Below are 21,699 nucleotides of genomic sequence, written 5' to 3'. Positions count from 1 at the left end.
ACACCCATATAAATTCTTTTGTCTCTATGTTCCCCTGTGTGTACGATGCAGGTGTTTGCGTGGGGCTGCGGATCGTGTCTCGGTTGCGGCTCGTCTGAGACCACTTCACTCAGACCTCGATTGATAGAGGAACTCAGCATCACTAAAGTCATCGACATTTCCTGCGGAGACAGCCACTGTCTCGCTCTGTCTCACGGTGAGAGAGGTGGAGAAACATAAATGAAGAAGACACGATTAAATAAGATTAAAAAACCCTGAAATGTGTCATTTCTGCTCCACTAGGCAACTTTTGCTGGCCAAAATATTATTAGATCATTTATATTATATTATATTATATTATATTATATTATATTATATTATATTATATTATATTATATTATATTATATTATATTATATTATATTATATTATATTATATTATATTATATTATATTATATTATATTATATATTATATTATATTATATTATATATTATATTATATTATATTATATATTATATTATATTATATTATATATTATATTATATATTATATTATATATTATATTATATTATATATTAATTATATTATATTTCAAAAGATTTGTAATATAGTTGAATAGACTATCTTGAGTCCCATTTTTAGGCTTGAAAGCATTATTTGGGTTTTATTGTATTTATATTGAAAAGAGTAACTAGTATGGCTCTTCAAAACCCTCTTTTTGTGTCACACAAAAGAAAGAAATCAAAGGTTTGGAAAAACCTGTAGTGTTGTAATTGTCAACTATACAAATTGTTTTCTGTAATTAAATTAAAGCTGAAATAAAATATAAAAGAGATGATACAGTATATTATATTATAATTATATATTATATTATACTATAATTATATATTATATTGTATTATAATTGTATATAAATATATATATATTATTTAAAAATTATTACTTCAATATGAGTAATTTATTTTATAGAAATTAATTGTAGATCAGTGTTATTTTATTATTATTTTCATATTATAATATTTCTATATTTTATATACAGTATATAATAGAATATATTTTAATATTTTTCAGTTTTCATTTTAATTTTACTTTAAATCATTTTTTATTAGATTTTTAGCAATTTATATATAGCTTTCATTTTTCAATATTTTTTTTTCATTTTAGTTGAAACTTATTTCAGTTAGTTGCAAAGGCTATATTTTCTTTGTTTAATTTATTTTACATTTTCCACATTTTGTTTAATTTAGGTATACGTTTTTTTTTTAATCTAGTATCTCGATTATATTTTATTTCAGCTTTAACTTAATTACAGAAAACAATTTTTATAGTTGACAATTACAACACTACAGGTTTTTCCAAACCTTTGAATTCTTTCTTTTGTGCGACACAAAAAGAGGGTTCTGAAGAGCCATACTAGTTATTCTTTTCAATATAAATACAATAAATCCCAAATAATGCTTTCAAGCCTAAAAAAGGGACTCAAAATAGTCTATTCAACTATATTACAAATCTTTTGAAACCCTATGACACCTGTGTGAGGAAAAGACCAAAATCTAAGTTGTTATTTACTGAAATGAAATTCAGTAAATGAAATGAAGACATTTAATTTGTGAAAATGCTTGTTTTTTGTTACAGAAAACGAAGTGTTTGCTTGGGGCAACAATGCCATGGGCCAGTGTGGGCAGGGCCACACCTCAACACCAGTCACCAAACCCAAGAAAGTGATTGGTCTAGAAGGGGTTTCAATACAGCAGATCACGGCAGGCACCTCCCACAGCCTGGCCTGGACAGCAGTTCCTACAGACAGGTGAGGAGAGAGGCAAAGATATATTTCGTTAGTTGTGATGAGAGATATGACGGGGCTACAACAATGCATGTACGTCCATTATGTGTGTCCCTCATTGTGTGGATAATGGAAATAAAAAGCCCTCACTTCCTCATCTAAACCCAAACCAAAAGCAGTTTGTCCTGAAATGAGCACATTCTCATAATCGTCATGCAAATCAAAACCCGTATCGCTCCATCTGGAGTGAGTTTCACCACTAATGCATTAATGCAATCGCATTTACATTTTCCATTATTTAAAGATTTTCTCTTAACCATGTTTTCCTGGCATGACTGAATGTGAATGATCTATCTCTTGTGTGCCTGGCAGGCAGCTGGTGGCTTGGCACAGGCCATTTTGTGTGGATCTCGAGGAGAGCACGTTTACGTACCTGCGCAGTTTCCTGGAGCGTTACTGCGATTGTATCAGTGGAGACACACCACCTGCACCTTTCCCCTCTAAGAGGTAAATAAACACACTCGGACCAGCACCAAACCACCTGGATTTACAAATTATGTCTTATGAATTTTGATTTGCACCACTAACGATTAAACAATAATATGTACAGTATAATGCATATTGAGGCACGGAACGTCAGATATTGCTGTTGTAGAAGCATAAATCATTCAACAAATCTTGTAGACAGATAGGTTGGTGGGTAGATGGATAGATGCATGATGGGAAATTAGAACCAGCTACCATCCAGGGCGTCTTTTTGCACAGTGGGGGGCGACCTGTGAGAGAGTTGACGTTTGACAATAAACGCTTGGAAGCAACACGCATGCTTGACAATCACATTTGATTTATCGTGAAAAATAAACAACAAAAAAACCCATGCATTAATACATACATTTTTATTCATTTATTTATTTAAATGTATTTATTTATTTAAATGTGTTTGTTTGTTTTATTTATTTTAGTTAGTTTATTTTTTATTAATTTTAATAATTATAATAATGTTTTAATAAATTGATTTTACTTTTTAAATTATTGTATTTTTATATTGTGAGTTTTTCATTTTTATATTTCCATAAATTATTAAAAAATGCTACTACTTTATAATTATACTACTTTATAAAATGAATGAATATATATATATGGATATATGGATCAGTGTTATTTTAGTGTCATTGATTATTGTTTTTTCAAATGAGATTTAATGTTTATATTTTCTATTTTCATTGTAATTTCAGTTCAATTTCTGATCAGTTTTGTTGTTAGGTTTTTGTCATTTTTAAGGGTTAAAAAAATTAATAACTATATATATATATATATATATATAAATTATATATATAATATAATATCTATAGTTATTAATTTATTTCCGTTTTTTTTTGTACATCAAGTTAAACTAAATTACAAATATATATATATATATATATATATTTTTTTTTTTTTAAATAATTTTAGTTATAGTTTCGGTTCTAATAATAACTCTGATATGGATTGATGGATGAATGCTTAAACCATGCCAATCTGTTGCAGAGACAACATACAGAATTTACATTTTTGGGTGAACTATCCCTTTAAGATTACATAATAGCTGTCATACAGATTATTATCATACAGATATTATTGCAGATATTTCCTTCTGAGGCCACAAGATGTTAAGTGATACATGTTGACCTTGAGGTCAGAACATTTAATTCTGCAGCAGTATCTCTAAAGAAAGAGTGCGTGTCAAATATCGTATTGATCCCATTATGTGGAAGCTCCCAGAATACCCTAACACTTTAAATGCTTTTTTTAGTGGCGCTTGCAAAGGTGAGCATTGTACTATTGCAAGAAACCTTTAACTCTTTTCTGCATCTAGTTTTCCCTTGGGTTACTACATAGCAACCTCCCAAACAACTGCATAGCAAATCCTTAGCAACCACCTAGCACACCTTAGCATTGTGGCAGAGAGTCCTACATGGGCAAGGAAGAAATCTGGTTTATCTGTGTCAATGTCAGCTGATGAAAGACACTCATATAACAGGAATGTGAAACACACACACACACACACACACACACACACACACACACACACACACACACACACACACACACACACACACACACACACACACACACATCCGCAGGGGTAACTGGCACAAGCCCATGACCGTCTTCATACCCACAGGGATGGGGTCAGAGCAGCATATGGCCTGGCACTCGGTAAAGGTCACTTTAGACTTCTCATCTTTAAACTTCTCACCCTCTCCCTCTCGGTTTCTTTCCCAGGGAACATCACCAGTTTGTGTTGTTGTGTATGAAACTGTTGTCCATCCACCTGTCGCTGGCCCACGCAGGGGGAACAGGAGCCACAGTGCTTGGTGCTCAGGGTCGGCCCCTCAGGAACCTGCTCTTCAGACTCATTGACTCAAATGTTCCAGACTCCATACAACAGGTCTGCAATGAAACTCTGAGCTTTATTTGCATATATTTACATTTAGAATTCACATATATTCATCCATTTGATGAACACTAAAGTTTGGGATCAGTAAGGATTGATTTCTTTTTAAAAAGAAATTAAAATTTTTATTCAGTCAGGAAAGTGACCGTAAAGACGTTAATAATTTACAGAAGGTTTCTATTTTAAATAACTGCTGTTCTTTTGAGCTTTCTATTAATCAAAGACTCCCATTTTTCCGATTTGCCATCACATAAATAAATTACATTTGAATTCTTATATATTTTAAATGGGAAAGTTATTTTAAATTTTTATAATATTTCACAATATTACTGTTAATGCATGTTTAATCAAATAAATGAGCAAAAGAGACTTCTAAAACAAAGACATTAAATATAAAAAACATTACAAAAATGTACTAACCCCAAACGGTAATTTATACCTTAAATTTGTACTTTAAATTCATATTACAAGAACTAAGTAAAGCACACAGAGTGCTGAATAGATGTGAATATATGAATTGTGCTCTTTGGAAAATATGATACTTGGCAAGACATATGTTAATTGTCAGTAGCTATGTTTTCATCCAAGTTGCTAATTTAATTTATTCATGATATTAAAATATTAAAAACGATTGTGAAATAAAAAGCATTTCCATACCTTGTGTTCAAGAAAACAAAACCTTATCTTCTGGGGAAACTGGTGCAAAAATACAAATAGAAATGGAAGTTGTAGTTATTGTAAAAGCTACTCTGACTCTCATTTACACATACTAAATTATGTATTTTAAATATATTTTAATTTAATAATTAATATATTTTATATTATACTTTTAAACCTCAGTTTATCTGCTTCATGTAAACTTCATTTTTATGTGGATTATATTCAAATCTGGCATCTAGCATAATTTCAAAGATATTTTTATGTCCATGATTTTTTTTTTTTTTTTTAACACTCCAACAGGCTTACACAACAGTAAACTTCAGCCAATCAGAATGGTTGCATATGCTGCTGGAGTTCTGCCCACATGTTAAAAACACTTAAGATGATGGAATCTGTTGGCTCTGTTTTCATTTCGAGGGAGTTTGCAGGGAACACGACTTTTCACAACCTTCAAGAGTTCAGTGTAGCCAGAATGCCAGTATATGAGTCATTCCCTTCACCATGGAAATTAATTGTTATTTGTTTGTGTGTGTGTGTGTTTAGGCTGTAATGAGCACGCTGTCCATCGGAGCGTCTCTGTTGCTGCCTCCTCTCAGGGAGAGAACGGAGCTGCTGCACTCTCTGTTACCTCAGGGCCCGGAGAGCTGGGAAAGCCTGTCTAAAGGACAGGTACTCATACAGAAAAGCTCTCAAATGAACATAACTCAAGTTAGTTCGCCCAAAAATGAAAATGATCCCATTTTCTCACCCTCAAACCATCCTAGGTGTATATGACTTTCTTCTTTCAGCCAAACACAATCAGAGTTATATTAAAAATATCCTGGCTCTTCCTAGCTTTATAATGGGAGTGAACGGTACCTTGTTTTTTGAAGCCCAAAAAAGCGCATTCCATCCATCATAAAAGTAATCCATACGGCTCCAGGGGGTTAATAAAGGCCTTCCGGAGTGAAGTGATGCGTTTTTGTAAGAAAAATATCCAAAATCTAGGGTACCATTCACTCCCATTATCAGGCTTGTATTAGCCAGGGCATTTGTGTTTGAAAGAAGAAAGTCGTATATTCCTAGGATGGCTTGAGGGTGAGTAAATTATGGGATCATTTTTGGGTGAACTAACTAACTAACCCTTTAAAACTATGTCTTTATAACCCCTGCCATTCTATTGCGCTCCAGTTGTTTTTACCGTATCATGTAAATGTTTGCTGATTATTCAGTGATATTACTGTTTGCCCTTCTACAGCGCCTACAGCTGGACATGGTGCTGAACAGCCTGCAGGAACAGAGTCATGTGGCATCCCTGCTGGGATACAGCTCGCCTGGGGAGCTGAGTGCAGGTCTGGCACTGCCGCCCACCCCTGACCGCCCCACAGGAAGTGTTAGCTCAAGTTCAGAAGCTCCAGACCACCTTCACCTGGCTGAAGTCCTCCTGAAGACCTTGCTGCTCAGCATTGGGTTCTATACGGTCAGTCCAGTGGTTCAACAGTTGTCCAGATTGACAGACACAAAAGATGCTTTCTATTTCCAAGCATTTCATTTGGTTTAATTTATATTTAATTGAAATTATTTTTAAAAAGCATTAAGCAAGCATATTCTTTTGTGTAGAATGAATATGCTCTTTCCCAAAGACTTTATGATTCTTCCTGTACTGGTTTAGGAAAGGAAATATGCTTTTAAAACTGACACTTTTGGAAAACCACTTTAATAAATAATAATGAATATAGAAAAAATATAATTGATAATGCATAAAAAATGTATAAACATTTTTTGGGTCATAAGATTTTTTTATGTTTTTGAAGTCTCTTATGCTCACCAAGAATGCAATTATTTAATCAAAAATACATTAAAAGAGTAATATTGTGATTTGTGAAATATCATTACCATTTAAAAGAACTGTTTTCTATTTTTATATATTTTCAAATGTTATTTATTCCTGTGATGCAAAGTAAAATTTTCAACATCATTAATCCAGTCTTCAGTGTCGCATGATCCTTTAGAAATCATTGTAATATGATGATTTGCTGCTCAAGAAACTATTCTTCTTAATATTATTGTGGAAACGGTGATTTATTTTGATGAAATGAACGTACAAAAGGAATGACGAATAAAGGAATATAAATTTATAAAGGAATTTATTGGAAATTAGAATTATTTTGTGACGACAGAAATGTTTTCACTGTCACTTTTGATCAATTTAATGCATCCTTGCTGAATATAAGAGTTGACCCCAAACTTTTGAGCAGTAGTGTATAATAATAATAATAATAATAATTGAATATAATAATTTATATTTTCTTTCATGTAAACGCCTCTCTGATCCTCTCTGGCTGCCTATAACTCCTGTTTAGTAAATGGACAATCCACCTGAGGTGTCTTGGGATATATAAATGTTCAAAATATTTTGAGGAAACTTCAAACTTCATTAACTCCATTGTACACACAGGAGCGTGCGTTTGGTGAACTGGAGAAGAACAGCGATAAACAGCGGCCCAGTCCGTCCCAGAAACAGACGGAGGCTCCATCACACTTCCACCACCTGCTGTCAGCCCTTCACAGACACCTGCTGGCCCACTGCTACATCCACACAGGCGCTGAGGTACAACAGCATCAACAACACATTTACTGTTAAAACCTGCTCCATATGATGCCTCCCTCAGCCTGCCAGTTGCATTGGTTACGGATTGTAGTTTAGTAAGAAGTAAAATTCTGTTGTGTGAGCCTATTTATTCAAAGATGCTTAATTCTTGTTCCAGAACCCAGAATTGGAGGCAACCTGCATAATAAGTGTTTAAAGAATTTTTTTTTTTGCTCGTGTGTTGTGTAGGATGACAGCAGCGTAGTGCTGCTACATAAGCACCTGTGCCTGCTGCTGCCATACGCAGCTGAGACCTTCAGGAGATCCACCATTCTGCTGGAGGAGAGCACACTGGACAAACACGTCATCAAGAAACTACACAGTGAGAACACACATTATGTGCCATCCATCCAACCAACCAACCAACCAACCAACCATCCATCCAACCAACCAACCAATTGAATTGTTTGTCTGTTTCTCTGTAGCCGTGCTGTTTGGTTCGGTGGCGGGCAGTCTGCTGTGTCAGGTGATGTACTCTCTGCTCCTGCTGCCATTGGCTGTTGTCAAACCCCTCCTCCCTCACCTGCTCACTCTGCTTGAACATCTCAACGAGCTCAACTGTTACCTGCCCAACACTTCACACTTGGAGAACATGGAGCTGGAAGGAACCTCACAGGGTAAGAACCAGGGTAAGCGATGTCTGTCATTCTCTAAAAAAAAAACATTTCAGATACCTTAATGAATTGTTTGGCATCCAAATGATTCAAAAACAACAATAACAAATGAAAGATCAGCACAGTGTGACACACTGTGAAGAAATGTACTGAGATGGGCACAGTACTGCCAATTACACACCTTTCCTTCCTGTTGCAGAACCATCAGAAACCTCTGAGCCAATCCTGGCACCAGAGTCAGATGACTGGGCGTGGCTTCTTGACCTGGAGAGGTCTGTGGCTCTTGCCATTGGCCGTTGCCTGGGAGGTATGCTGCAGGGCCCGCCCCCATCCATCCAGGAGAAGACGGCAGAGTTCTGGCTGTGTAACCCACTCTTGAGAAACGGGCTGGAGATTGACTTTGAACAGCTGGGTAATGACTTGCCACCAGGGGGCAGCAGCCCTTGTTTATATTTTTAAGGCATAAACACATGCATGAATACAGATTAATAAATTAATACTCATCTATGTTCCTGTAGACTGGGCAATGGGTTGGCTGACTGAGGCTGTGTTCATGGGTTGTGGGGATGTGAGACTTGCTGAGTTGCGCCTGTCAGAAGAAAACACAACGCTGGTGGATCTCGCCCTCGGCTCCCCTCGAGAACCCGCCAGCGCCCTCTGGAGGAAGATGAAGGAGTATGCAACGAGTCGAGGTAAGGTTTTTACAGGATTCTGTTAAGGTATATAGGATATAAAAAGAATGTAAAAAACATTGCAAGATCTTCATTTGCAGACTTTTTTTTCTGTGCCAATCTAACAAGCTTGAGACATTGTTATTTTGTCTGGCCTGTTTGAGCCAGTATTTGTTTCTGTACACCATGGTACTCAATGATTACCACATTGAATTACTGTTATGATACTTTAGTTTAGAATTATTTGAAGCAATTCTATTTGTATATAAATGTAATGCAATAACTTATTAAAAATATATAATATATTACATTTTATTTTAAAATGTATAATATATAATACATTTTATAAATACTTTTAAATGTATAATAATATATTTATTAAATTTTTATTTAATTACTATATTCAAGTACCGCTGTGGTGCTTTAGTTTAGCATTTAGTATTATTTGAAGCAATTCTATTTATATATAATTGTAATATATTATATATTTTTGTATTTTAAATCAGTTTTAATTTTATTTTAAAATGTATAATATAAAATATATTTATACATATATTAATTATTCATTTAAAAGTTATAAATTTATACATTTAAATGTTTCTTTTTATTAAACTAAATAAAAAAATAAACATTTACATTTATTTAAAAAAGATATATAAATTACATTTATTCAATATTTAAATGTTTCTTTTTTTATTAAACATTTATATTATTTTATGTGAGCAGAAAGACACTGTAAAGTAATAGGAGATAAACAAACATCTCATAGCTATGTAGGAAATCAGCTGCCTTCTTAGTACATTGTTCGGTGGTCTTTACAAAAATTTGACTGCAGAATTCTGCAATTAATCAACCAGAGTCAGGTATTCCAGAATACAATAAGTGCTGTCATCATGTGCATGTCCAAATATTGACCTTGACGTATGTTTTTATATAGACTGGGACAGTAGTGGATCAGTGGGAGACTCTCTGCTAGAGATGGCATGTCGCTGTAGTTTGGCTGCTCTGCTCAAACACACCGGCCTTCATGAAGCCTACTGGCAGGATAAGTGAGTGAGATCCACACCTCGCCCTCTATCTCTCTCTTTACCTAGATTTCTTTTTTTACACCTTTATCTTCCCACGTCTCACTTATGCTATAGCGTAATGAACTTTGTAATTAGTTGACCCCGATTTAACGAATATATGCTCTATTTAAAGAATGGCTCTATATGTGAATATTAAAGTGTCAGTCTCTGTTTCTCCCTGTGCTGTGTGAAATATCACATGATAAATGCCTTAGCCATAATGACTCATTTGTGAGAGTGAGAGTTTAGTAAATATGAATTGACAGTCATGAATCCAGATAAACCTTCCTCACTGTTTGGACAGCAGCAACCAATAATTTAAACAGTCCATTAATGTTTGTGTGTGTGTGTGTTTGACTGCAGATATGAGCCTTGTGAGGTTCTGACTGAAATATACCAGGTGGTGTATAAAATCCGCAGCACTCTGCTGTCCTATAAAGAAAGCGTAGGAAACACAAGCAGCCTCCAAACAACTACCACCAAACAGGTAAAACACATTGATAAACATATTTTATTTAAATTAATATAATAGGGTGTATCATTTAAATGTCTCCGACCACTAGTGAAACTAGTTAAAGTTAACATAAATGTTGAATTATCACATGATCAATGTCAAAGAGACTCAAAATACTCTTGTCGATTTTGGTCATACAAATAACTGTTAAGAAACTGTTAAGTGACTGTTAATGACCGCAGGTGAAATTCACAATAAAAACTAAATGTTGTGCTTTTTGCAAAATAAAGCAAACATGATGCGCGATCTGTCGTCTCTCTCTCTCTCAATGAAGTCCATTCTGATATTCTTCAGAAAATGAACTGTAACTTACCAAATACTTGTCACACAAACATGAGACATAAGTTTAAAGAAATGTTGAAAGGTCAGGTTTTAAATAATGTAAATATAATTAAAAAACGAATATTCTCTGTTTATGTAATCTGTTTGAAAAGAGAGATGTCAGTTGTTTGCGAGCCTCCTCATTATCCGCTAATGTGCCCACGCCCACGGAGAGCGCATTCTATTCAAAGGCAAATTCTTTTATTAGCAAGGACACAATAAATTGGTCAAAATGATCAGTAAAGACATTTATAATATAATATTTTAAATAAATGCTGTTCTTTTGAACTTTCTGTTCATCAAAGAATTCTGAAAAAGTATTGCAACTGTTTTCAACATTGATAATAAGATATGTTTCTTGACCACCAAATCGTTATATTAGAATGATTTCTGAAGGGTCATGTGACACTGAAGACTTAAGTAATGATGCTGAAAATTAACCTTTGCCATCACAGAAAAAACAATTGCATTTCAAAATATATTAAAATAACAGTTTTTTTAAATGGTAATAATATTTCACAATATTACTGTTTTTAACTAGCCTGACGTCGTCATACTCAATTCTAGTCAGAATATGAGTCTGATACTGCTCCGTTGGGCTGTGATTATGGGGCGTGTTTCAACCGAACCAGGAAAGACCTCAATTGGATAGACCTACAACCAATCAGAGCAACGGAGCGACCGAGCGACGCATAACGTTAGTTGTCAAATGTCAACAGAACTCAACTGCACTGTGTTGCCAAGTCCACGGGTTGAAGCGATCCCAATTATGTGATATACAGACCCAGGAATGTGAATTTTAGCAGGCAGCCCTTCCAAAATAACACATATTTTACCCCCCAAATGCCTTTTTTTCCCGGAGAACCCCCCTGGAAAGCTTTTGGGCTTGTTTGTGGCTAGTTTTGAGGAACGTTAGCAATTGGGCGGGTTTTGTTGTAAAACTTGGCAACCCTGTCTGCACGCACGCTGGAATAAGTAGCCTAGCGTTAGAAGAAAAAGATGAGTGTAAACGAACTTTGCCGGTGTTGTAAAAAAATTATTTAAGGAGACACAGAGTACTTACCAACACGATCATCATTTCTGAGAGAAATAGTAAAGGTGAATGCATATATGAACAAGTTCTCCGTTTAGGATTAGAACAAATTCAACCCAAGCGCTCTTTTGACGTGGATGATTACGTTACTGTTTATCATCTGTCCATCATCGTCTGAAGCCCGCCCTGACAATTTCATTGGTCCGAACAGCTTCTGTTCGGGCATAATTACTTCTCTATTGAGCAAGTCCAGACCGAACTGCCCGAGTAAAAATGTTGTGGGCGGGGCTAAGTTCGGCTGGCATCCAGGCTAGTTTTTAACATATTTTTAATCAAATAAATGCAGCATTAATGAGCATAAGTGAATTATTTTCAAAAACATAAACAAATCTGAATTATCCCAAAACTTTTGAACATTAATGTATATATATTTGTCTTTGTTTCCCATATTAGGACCTATGTTTAATGCATTTATATATTTTGGAAACATGCTAATGAACTTTGGAAGTTTGTCACAAATTTGTTACATTTAAGACAAAATTAAATATAATAAAATGTAATAACTTCCCCTACCACTAAAACAACTTTATGCAACCAGTAACAAAATGACATTAACCAATATAATCACTGTTCCTCCTTGTGTTTCATCCTGTCCAGGCTTCATTGGTCTCTCAGAGCCCCAGTGAGGACAGGCAGGAGGCAGGGAGCTCAGGAGAGCAGACAGGAAGAGACGCAGATCCCAGCATCCAGACGCCCCATGCAGCTGAACACAACCAGGACGATCCCTTAGAGGAGGAGACGCCCAGCATCAGCAGTATGTACCTGCCGGGTAAACACTGTGCTTTCTGTGTTCTTCCTTCTGTTGGACCATATACTAAAAGCTCAGTGTTATGGTGCACTCCCACTTTTTTTGGCCATAGTTCTGAGATTAAATACCGCAAATCTATTAGAATAATAATAATAATAATTAATAATGATAATGTAATAGTTCTTTTTTTTTTATATATATAAGTGAAGAGTAAATAATGGCTATAATGACATTCACACAGGCAATATGAACTAGAAACCATGCAAATGTCCTATTTTGTTTCCTTTATTTTATATTTAACATTTAAGGTTGTGTGTGAGGAGGACAGATAGTATTTTACTCTGATAAAGTATAGACACTTGAAAAATTAAAAAAGAATTGTTTTCTTTGGAAAACTTTTACTTCACTACATTCCAATGTAATGCTAAAACATATAATGCTGTACTTTTTACTGCACCACGTTTAATATTTAATTTAAATTAATACTTAAAGGGGTGATGAATTGAGAAATCAACTTTCCTTTGAGCCTTTGGTATATAAAAGTTCATCGTGAATTAAGAATATCATGTAAGTTTCAGAGCTGAAAACATCCTTGTTACTCAAAGAAAAGCTTTTATAGACACCAGGCCCAGAAAACGAGAGATCTCACAATATGTCGACCATTGACGTATTAGGACTCAGAAGCGATTGTAAACAAGATAGAGGTCGAGACTGGATTTGCAGACATATTGAGATTAAAACACAATGCTGTGTGCTGTGCCTTCTATATTGGATCCGACAGGAACGGTGCAACACACTTATGTGAGTAAAACATGTTTTTTTATGTGTTAGTATTGCATTGTTACAGATCGTTTGATATCTATTGATTACATACCTTAGCACGCTGTCACAGGCTGGAGAAGGTGTTATTGGTTCATTCGTTATCAGACTCGGACTTGTAACGCCAGCTCGCAAAGCCCCGGGGCTATGTGTTTTTCAGATGGGCTATCACCCGTATGTGTGTGTGTACGGTTCGCGGTTATATTCACTGATGATTGGGCGAACTGATACAGAAATAACATTCCAATCAGTCGTGGGTTGATGAGAGATGAATCATTGTGTTTGTTTGATAAAGACATTTTGAGTGCCCTGGCTGTGGGCTGGGCGATTCATTCCGGTTGCTGTTAACCACACGCTGTCACTGACAGGGGAGCAGAAGCTCATTACGTTTACTTCCAAGTCTTCAGTGCGGCACGGCCATCAAAACCGACCGTTTTTCAGAGAGCCTCAAAACCAAGGCAGAAAATAGCCTATTACAGGGATGCTAACAGCGCGCTTTTCGGCGCCTCCCGCTTTTTTCACGTCAATTTGGGTGACTTGTGTGAATCGTGCAGATCCGAACGTATCATGTAATCATGTAATCGCTCAACCAGTGTTTCGACCGTGGAAAGACATCACAATAAAACCGCTTGAGAACAATGTCATGCACGTAGCATTACATTTACCTCATTCAGTGTCCACAGCCATTAGTTCACTACAGAAATCAACTCTATCGCTAAATATATGCACTGTATTAGCCTATATATTCAATATATTCTATTTAACCTGTTAGTGATGTCTTGATTATTTAATGTATGTTTAAATAAATCTGTCATAAAAATGACAGACACTGTAAAAATTATATTTCAACGACGAATTGGAGAAAAAAAACATAATTTTATAATTATATTTAGAAGTTAATGCAAAAACTGCCTTATGTGAAGTTTACATGTTTGTATACAATATGTTAATTGAGTGCTGATTATTATATCTAAAATTAAATAGCAACTGAATTTAGGCTAATTTGGGCTTTGTTGTTAACCTAAATTATAGTAATGTGTGCAAGTAAGGGCTCCCTATATAGTTTACAGAATTATTTTTAAGTTAACTTTTAGTTATAATTGAATTTATTTAAGGACAGACAACTTTTTCAGTAAACCACTGTTAAATAAAAAATAAGGAGTAAAAGGAAGAAGGAGTAAAGCAAGAAGAAGTGCTAGTTCAATAAGAGTTTATGTTTCGGGGGGAAAAATAATTTAATATTCCAAATTAGTGTCAGAGTAAAATTAAATTCTGAAAATCTAAATACACAATGTGTCTATAGGGGTGGGTCGGGGATGGCAGGGGTTGGTGGCAATGTAAGTATCTGGATATTTGCCGCTGGGCGAGGGTTTCGATTACCTCTCTCTTTTTTGACCATACATGTGTTTGCATCCCTGCTATTACTTATTCATTATAATGTTTTTGAATGTAAAAACCACGTGAACGTCATAAGTTGACCTCAGACAACAGTATAAAAAAATAAAAAAAGCCAGTTCATGACACCTTTTAATTACATAAAAAATCTAGTACTTTCTTACTTTTACTCAAGTAAAACTTACTTGAGTACAAATATGAAAGTACTACAATTTTAATTCACTTAAAGGGTTAGTTCACCCAAAAATGAAAATTCTGTCATTAATTACTTACCCTCATGTCGTTCGACACCCGTCAGACCTCCGTTCATCTTCGGAACAGAAATTAAAGAGCACCTATCATGGAATTTTGAAATGTACCTTTCATGTAGTGTGTAACATAGATCTAAGTGAACAAAAACATCCTGTATAGTTTGAAATATGACAGTGCACCGTATATATAGTTATTTTCTTTCAAAAGTAAGAGTCGACTCTGAGTCATTTTTAAGAATCGTTAGAAGACCGAAGCCTTTTCTCTGACTAGATGACGTCAACTTGTCAAGTTATTTGAATACGATACGCCCACTTATTGCGCTCCAAGACACCAGTGAAAACTAGAAAACATCATGGCGACGAGACCCTGTGTTCTGAAGTGCCACTCAAAAGCAAACTTTTTTCATCTGCCCAAGGATGAGCATTTGAAGACTAAGTGGCTTGAAGACAAACCATACATCGTCGCGATTGAGTGTTTATTAGTCGTCAAATGTATGTTTCGCGATCTCAGGAAGCTTTTATTATGGACTTCTATTATGGCACATGGTATCTTCTTCGTCTGTCTGTACATAGACTACATGTGCACAGAGCGCCATCCGGCTGCCAGTATGAATTGAAAACAACACATAAGAGACTCAATCGCTCATGATTAGGCTATATCTGCGCATTTTGAGGAAGTATTGAATAAAAAATACTCCTCTGTTTAGAAATTTGACACAGACATATGAGAATCTATCAATATGTCTCCTCATCTGCACACTTTTGAACTAAAAGCCCTGAGGGATGTTGATTTGTCGCGAGTCTTCGTGAGGAGAATAGAGGAGTTTTTTTTATGAATGAGATCAGCTGAGGCTCATATTACAATCAAACGTACAGACGCGGTTTTCATATTCATAACTCCTGACACATATTAACAAATTACTGTCACTATAAGACTTTGATGGGCGTTCCGTTTCCGAAAATATCTGCACAGACTATACCAATCACAACTGACTGGGTCATCGGACCAATCACCACAGATTAGCGTCACGTAAAGGCGGGGTTTTGAAAAGTGAATCACTAAAGGAATCATTTGAGAATCGCTGTCAAAACAGGTAAAAATAAATGCATATTATAAGAAAACTAAAGTCTTTTTTGTCATTGCATGCATGCAAAACTGTTGTTGGGGACTTCTAAAACAATATTTGGAACATTTTAAATGCCATGATAGGTGCTCTTTAAGATATTTTAGTTGAAATCTGATGCCTCTGAAAGCCCTCCATTGGCACAATGGTACTCTACACTCTCAAGACCCTTAAAAGGTACTAAAGACGTCGTTACAAAGTCCATCTCACAACAGTGGTTCTAAAATAACTTTATGAATCGGCGACAATAGTTTTTGTGCGCAAAAAACCCCAAAATAACGACTTGCATAGTGATGACGATTTCAAAACAAAGCATCATGAAGCTTCAAAGCGTTATGAATCACTGAGCCGAATGATGATTCGGATCGCGTGTCAAACCGCCAAACTGCTGAAATTTGGCGATTCAAACTGCTGAATCAACTCAGTGATTCATAACGTTTCGAAGCTTCATGATGCTTTGTTTTGAAATCGTCATCAACTATTTAAGTCGTTATTTGGGGTTTTTTTGCGCACAAAAACTATTGTCGCCGATTCATAAAGTTATTTTAGAACCACTGTTGTGAGATGGACTTTGTAATGACGTCTTTAGTACCTTTTAAGGGTCTTGAGAGTGTAGAGTACCATTGAGCCAATGGAGGACTTTCAGAGGCATCAGATTTCAACTAAAATATCTTAATTTCTGTTCTGAAGATGAACGGAGGTCTGACGGGTGTCGAACGACATGAGAGTAAGTAATTAATGACAGAATTTTTATTTTTGGGTGAACTAACCCTTTAAGTATTAAAGGGGAAAAAAACACTTTTATTTATTAAATGTAGTGCAGTAAAAAGTATGACAGTATGCTTTGAAATGTAGTGAAGTAAAAGTTTTCCCAAACAAAAACATTCTGATTAAGTACAGATACTTGAAAAATGTACTTGAGTAAAGTAAAAATACTTTAAAAAATACTTACTGTCCACCTCTTGTCATTAAACTGAAAACAATTGTTGCAGGATTTACATTGTAATTTACATTGTACACAGTAATCGCTAGTAAATTTCACAAATATTTAAAAAACAAACAGGAGGTAACACATTGAATTAAAGGGATAGTTCACCCAAAAATGAAAATTTGCTGTCAATTTACTCACCCTCAGGCCTTACAAGCTGCAGGTGTCTTTTTTTTTTCTTCAGTAGAAATGTAAAGAAGATTTTTAGCTGAAACTGTGGTCCTTTGTGATTCATATAATGGAAGCCAATGGCTACCGTCACTTTGAGAGTCAAAAAAACATATACACCTTATTCCTTACAAGCCTACTGTGTTTTGAAGTATGGGCGGCACTTCCGGTTTGGGGAACTTCGATTCAAAAAAAGACTGAAACAAGTCATTTCAAATCATAAGGTTGCATAACAAATAAAGCTTATCCATTAGTTTGACTGAATGAGCTGTCAATTTTCTTTCATGTTTTATTTTCAGACATCACGAGAATAATTTAACGCTTGCTGTTTTAATGAGTTGAAAGTACGTTACGAGTATATGACGTTATAACTATGGCAAGAGCTCTATTCAGTCGCTGCATTATTTTCCTCATTATAATTTTCTTTTTCCCCTTTGTATTCTACTGTAACAGGATAGAAAAAGACAACATACACTGCACATTTGTGGTTTGTTCACCTGATTTCATTTACGATATATCCAGTTAATAATTATAACTGGAATGCACAAAGTATCTCTCGTTTTTCTCCTCAAATCCTCACGTATCTTTCCAGGTTTGTTTTTACAGATAAATACAATTTATTATCTATCAAAATGACAGAAATCCCTTTGAAATAGTATCACGCAATGATGAAGTTAATGAGCATTTTTCATTAAGGCATTGTATGTTACATAATACAGACATATATTATGTTTTTGCAGTGGAAAGTATCACTTCACGGTCTATTGGAAGTACCTTGTTGATGCTTTTACACTTTTAAATGTGCATTTAATGTTTGATGGTTGAAGGGTTAGGTATTGCGTTCATAGAGCGAGCCTTTCACTGCTTGTTTACATCTTAACGGAAGTCACACCCATAATTTGCGCAAAGCGTCATGGGGCGTAGGAATAAGGTGGATACAGGCAAAACTAAAACAACTCTTTCCCCGCCACTGACAGAAGTTACTGGCTTTCCGTGTTTTCACTGTTATATGGTAGGGGGCACTATGACACATCTACTGAAAAAGTACTGAATCTCCCTATCAAAAGAAGAAGCAGAAACAAGCGATATCATTTGTAAGCAGATGCATATGTAAAATAATGCAATCATCACCATTTAACATCAAATAAATTAACAAAATTGTCCTAATGTTACTGAATGAAATGTCGACCCAGGAAGTGGCTAGGACTGTGCAATCTTGGGGGGTGGGGGGTTGATGGACTATATCTACTCCATATATGTTTTGACCATTGTTCTGAATCAAATCTGGATGTAGTCTTTGGCAAGAACGTGTTTTTCTCAACTTTTGGCTCAAAATGTTGCTTTTTTTAACGAAACTTACCCACATTCAAGTGTTGATTAAAAAAGGTTTTTTTTAAAGCTCTGTTCTTTTTCTCGATATTTTGCATGTTCAGACATTCAAACAACAAAATATTCTCGGCGCCAATAAAAAATGATGATGAAGATGGTGGTGGCTGGCAACTTTGTAATTTTTAATTTTTTAATGCTGGCGGGGAAAGCGTTAATACCCATGGCTCCTGACGATACACAATTCATAAGGTCTTATGAAACGATCGGTTTGTGCAAGATGTGTCATGGTTGTGATTAACATGTGGCATTATTTGCTCTAAAATACTTACTCTGTTGTTGTATTGTGTAATTGCAAACTGTTTGCATGTTTCCTCCTCCCTGAAGAAGTTCTGCAGTGTTTCCTGGCCACCCGTGAGGCCATGCAGCTCCAACAGAACGAGACCGTGTACGAGTCGTCTGGCACTAGCACGTTACCCAGCAGCACTGAGAGCCCAGGAACGCCAGACAGAGAGCCTCCCCAGCGGCCTTGGGACCGCCACAGCACCACTGACCAGGGCCTGTCCTTCCCGGCGGCATGCCACTTGCTGGTCTCCCGCTGCCTTTTCCTTCTGCTGGGGGTCCGAGCTGCTTGGCAGGAGGAGATTGTGTCGTCGCAGACGCCCACTGAGAGTTTGGCAAGGTTTGCGTTTGTGTACAATTACAGAACATTTGCTTGCGCATGCCGTGGGATAAATTTAGTGTATGCAATAAATCTCTCTCACTCCACAGATCTCCACTCTACTATGAGGAGTTAGGAACAAAGATGGAGTTACAGTCCTCCTCCGAGAGAATATTCAGTGAGAGAGAGGTATTTATGCATCCCATGTTTCCCCGTAGTTTAATATTTATGAATTGATCTCTCGTTTGGGTCTTCTTGTTTTTCTTTTTTTTCACCTGTGGTCTTTCGTCTCTCTTTTAAAGACACTAGATCAGTCTAAAAGCTCCTCAGGGTCATTCAAGAATAAAATGGGTGAGTGTATATAGTAGCATACTAAGTTATTATGTGTCTGATCTCACACATATTGTATATGCTGCCGATTTGATTTCTAACATGTCTGATATCACGTTTTTATCGGTTGTTTCCAATTTCTTGTCTTATCTCATTTCATCTAACATAACTGTTCCCTCACATGTCTGATCTCACATATTTTACATCTTACGTCCGAGCTCACGTATTTCACATACTTGATATCTTAAATGTCTGATCTTTCAAATCTGCTTTTTCAAATGATCTAATCTCTCATTTTTAATTGACCATGTCTCATCTCGCATAAATAATCTCTCATTTCTGTTTTCTCATATCTGATCTCGCATATCTTGTCATATAACATCTTATATGTCTGAACTGAGTGATCTCACATACAATATGTTTCACATAATTGATCTCTCATATCCGATTTCTCAAATTTCTGATTTTCACCTGTCTGATCTCACATTTGATCTCTCATCTCACTTGCTGATCTCACGTTTAATCGGATTTCTGAAGAATTCAGAAGAATGTCACAAATCTGATCTCGCACATCAAATCTGAAACGCATCTATAGTTACATGTTTAATCTCTCACATGTCTGCTATCTCACATTACATCTCTTTCTCTCTCTCTCTCTCTCTCTCTCTCTCTCTCTCTCTCTCTCTCTCTCTCTCTCTCTCTCTCCTTTCACATATACCGGAGTCATCGATTTTAGTTTGCTTAAATATCACACTTCTGTGCTAATCAGCCCTATTTATTGCTAGGCCTTCCGCTCTGTTCTTTGGGCATCATGAAAGACGCCTGGGAAAGACTGCGGCAGTGCATCAGTCCCAGTACCGTGCTGTGCCCGGGTGGAGGTGACACACCCATCCTGGGCCAGGTCTTCCATTTCCTGTGTGGGAGCCTCCTCAGGATCTCTTCTCTGGTAGACAAAGATGGAGGTGCACAGGCGGACCCCAAAGCCATCACTGTAGCCATGGCACAGCAACACCAAAGAGCTCAGGTGGGAAAGCCATGGCAGATCATTTTTATGTTCAATAACTGGTTAAAGTTCAGAAGAACTAAGTGTATTAACAGTCATGTAATATTCTCATACAGTAATAGTATAATTGTTTTCATACTCTCCGTCCAGGTGCGTTTGGAGGCCTTGTGTCAGATTTCCACCTTCCTGTCAGAGATGGAGGAAAAGAGTGGCAGCTCGCTAGCGCCCCCACGTTTTCCAGGCCTCCTGCAGTCAGTGCAGCTCCAGTTCCTCTCTGGCTGCTTTGGCCTGGGAGCCCCGATCACCGGCAGTCTAGTGGCACCTAACAACAAGATTCACCATTATACAGTAAGACATGCTGTTAATGACATCAGCCTAAATACAAATTCATTTTTCATCATGCTTATTTTGAATTTTGTTGAATGAATGCAAGACATGTTGAGGAAAAAAACATTCATAGAGGTGATCATTTGTTTGAATAAAAACAAAGATAATTTTGTCCTGATTGGTTTTAAAAATTAGGTCCTGCCCATTTTTTGGGGTAAATGATCCTTTGTTTGCTAGCAAAGATAAAAGCATGTATATCACAGACATCTTATGATCGCCAAATTACGGAGAATCTGTGTTCTTACATTTAGATGCACAATCACTGTGATCTTAAACGCATATTAAAATATGATTTCAGGTGTCTAGATGACTTTGTTTGTGTTTTTGTGTGTAGGCTGGGACTCAGTCGGCTCCTATCAGTGTTCAGAGGGAGTTACAGTCTGCAGCTCACACGCTCTACCAGCAGCTTGTGCGTGTGCTAAGACAGAAGGTGGCGCTAGAGAGAGAACAAGCAGGTGGGTAATGCTTCTTACTCATGCATGCAACATTTATCTAAACTACAAAAAAAACAACTATAAAATTAACTATAAACTTAAGCCAGCTAAGCTTAAATAATTTTTGGATTGTTTCATAGATTTTTTTTGTTTAAATATAGTGATGCATTTAAAAGTTAATGGCCAATCGTATCAGTACAAAAGTTCACAATGCTGCTGCAGGTGAAATATAATGTGGATAATATTGAATAAATATCTTTTCGTCAGGTTAAATACTGATAATTGTCACAACCGTC

General features: G+C 36.1%; 1 protein-coding gene across 12 annotated transcripts in view; it reads left to right on the top strand.

The window, feature by feature from the left end:
- LOC307137543 (putative E3 ubiquitin-protein ligase HERC1) overlaps positions 1–21,699 on the top strand; it is a 93,852-nt gene that overhangs the window by 20,270 nt on the left and 51,883 nt on the right. For 10 of the 12 annotated variants that reach the window (XM_079835264.1, XM_079835261.1, XM_079835258.1 and 7 more), the window contains exons 9-28: positions 52–196; positions 1,616–1,787; positions 2,136–2,270; positions 4,029–4,194; positions 5,404–5,529; positions 6,098–6,319; positions 7,298–7,450; positions 7,679–7,811; positions 7,915–8,118; positions 8,303–8,515; positions 8,622–8,795; positions 9,712–9,823; positions 10,205–10,328; positions 12,367–12,538; positions 18,976–19,270; positions 19,360–19,438; positions 19,552–19,600; positions 20,365–20,603; positions 20,733–20,930; positions 21,304–21,424. In XM_079835264.1, the coding sequence (XP_079691390.1) occupies positions 52–196; positions 1,616–1,787; positions 2,136–2,270; positions 4,029–4,194; positions 5,404–5,529; positions 6,098–6,319; positions 7,298–7,450; positions 7,679–7,811; positions 7,915–8,118; positions 8,303–8,515; positions 8,622–8,795; positions 9,712–9,823; positions 10,205–10,328; positions 12,367–12,538; positions 18,976–19,270; positions 19,360–19,438; positions 19,552–19,600; positions 20,365–20,603; positions 20,733–20,930; positions 21,304–21,424 (3,232 nt within the window). The remainder of the gene's footprint in view (positions 1–51; positions 197–1,615; positions 1,788–2,135; positions 2,271–4,028; positions 4,195–5,403; positions 5,530–6,097; positions 6,320–7,297; positions 7,451–7,678; positions 7,812–7,914; positions 8,119–8,302; positions 8,516–8,621; positions 8,796–9,711; positions 9,824–10,204; positions 10,329–12,366; positions 12,539–18,975; positions 19,271–19,359; positions 19,439–19,551; positions 19,601–20,364; positions 20,604–20,732; positions 20,931–21,303; positions 21,425–21,699) is intronic. The other 2 variants (XM_079835263.1, XM_079835260.1) reach the window with 1 other exon arrangement.

Source organism: Gobio gobio (assembly GCF_949357685.1).
Source record: "Gobio gobio genome assembly, chromosome: 14".
Taxonomy (NCBI): Eukaryota; Metazoa; Chordata; class Actinopteri; order Cypriniformes; family Gobionidae; genus Gobio; species Gobio gobio.
The sequence above is the reverse complement of the archived record's forward strand: the minus strand, read 5'-3'. Positions and strand labels throughout refer to the sequence as shown.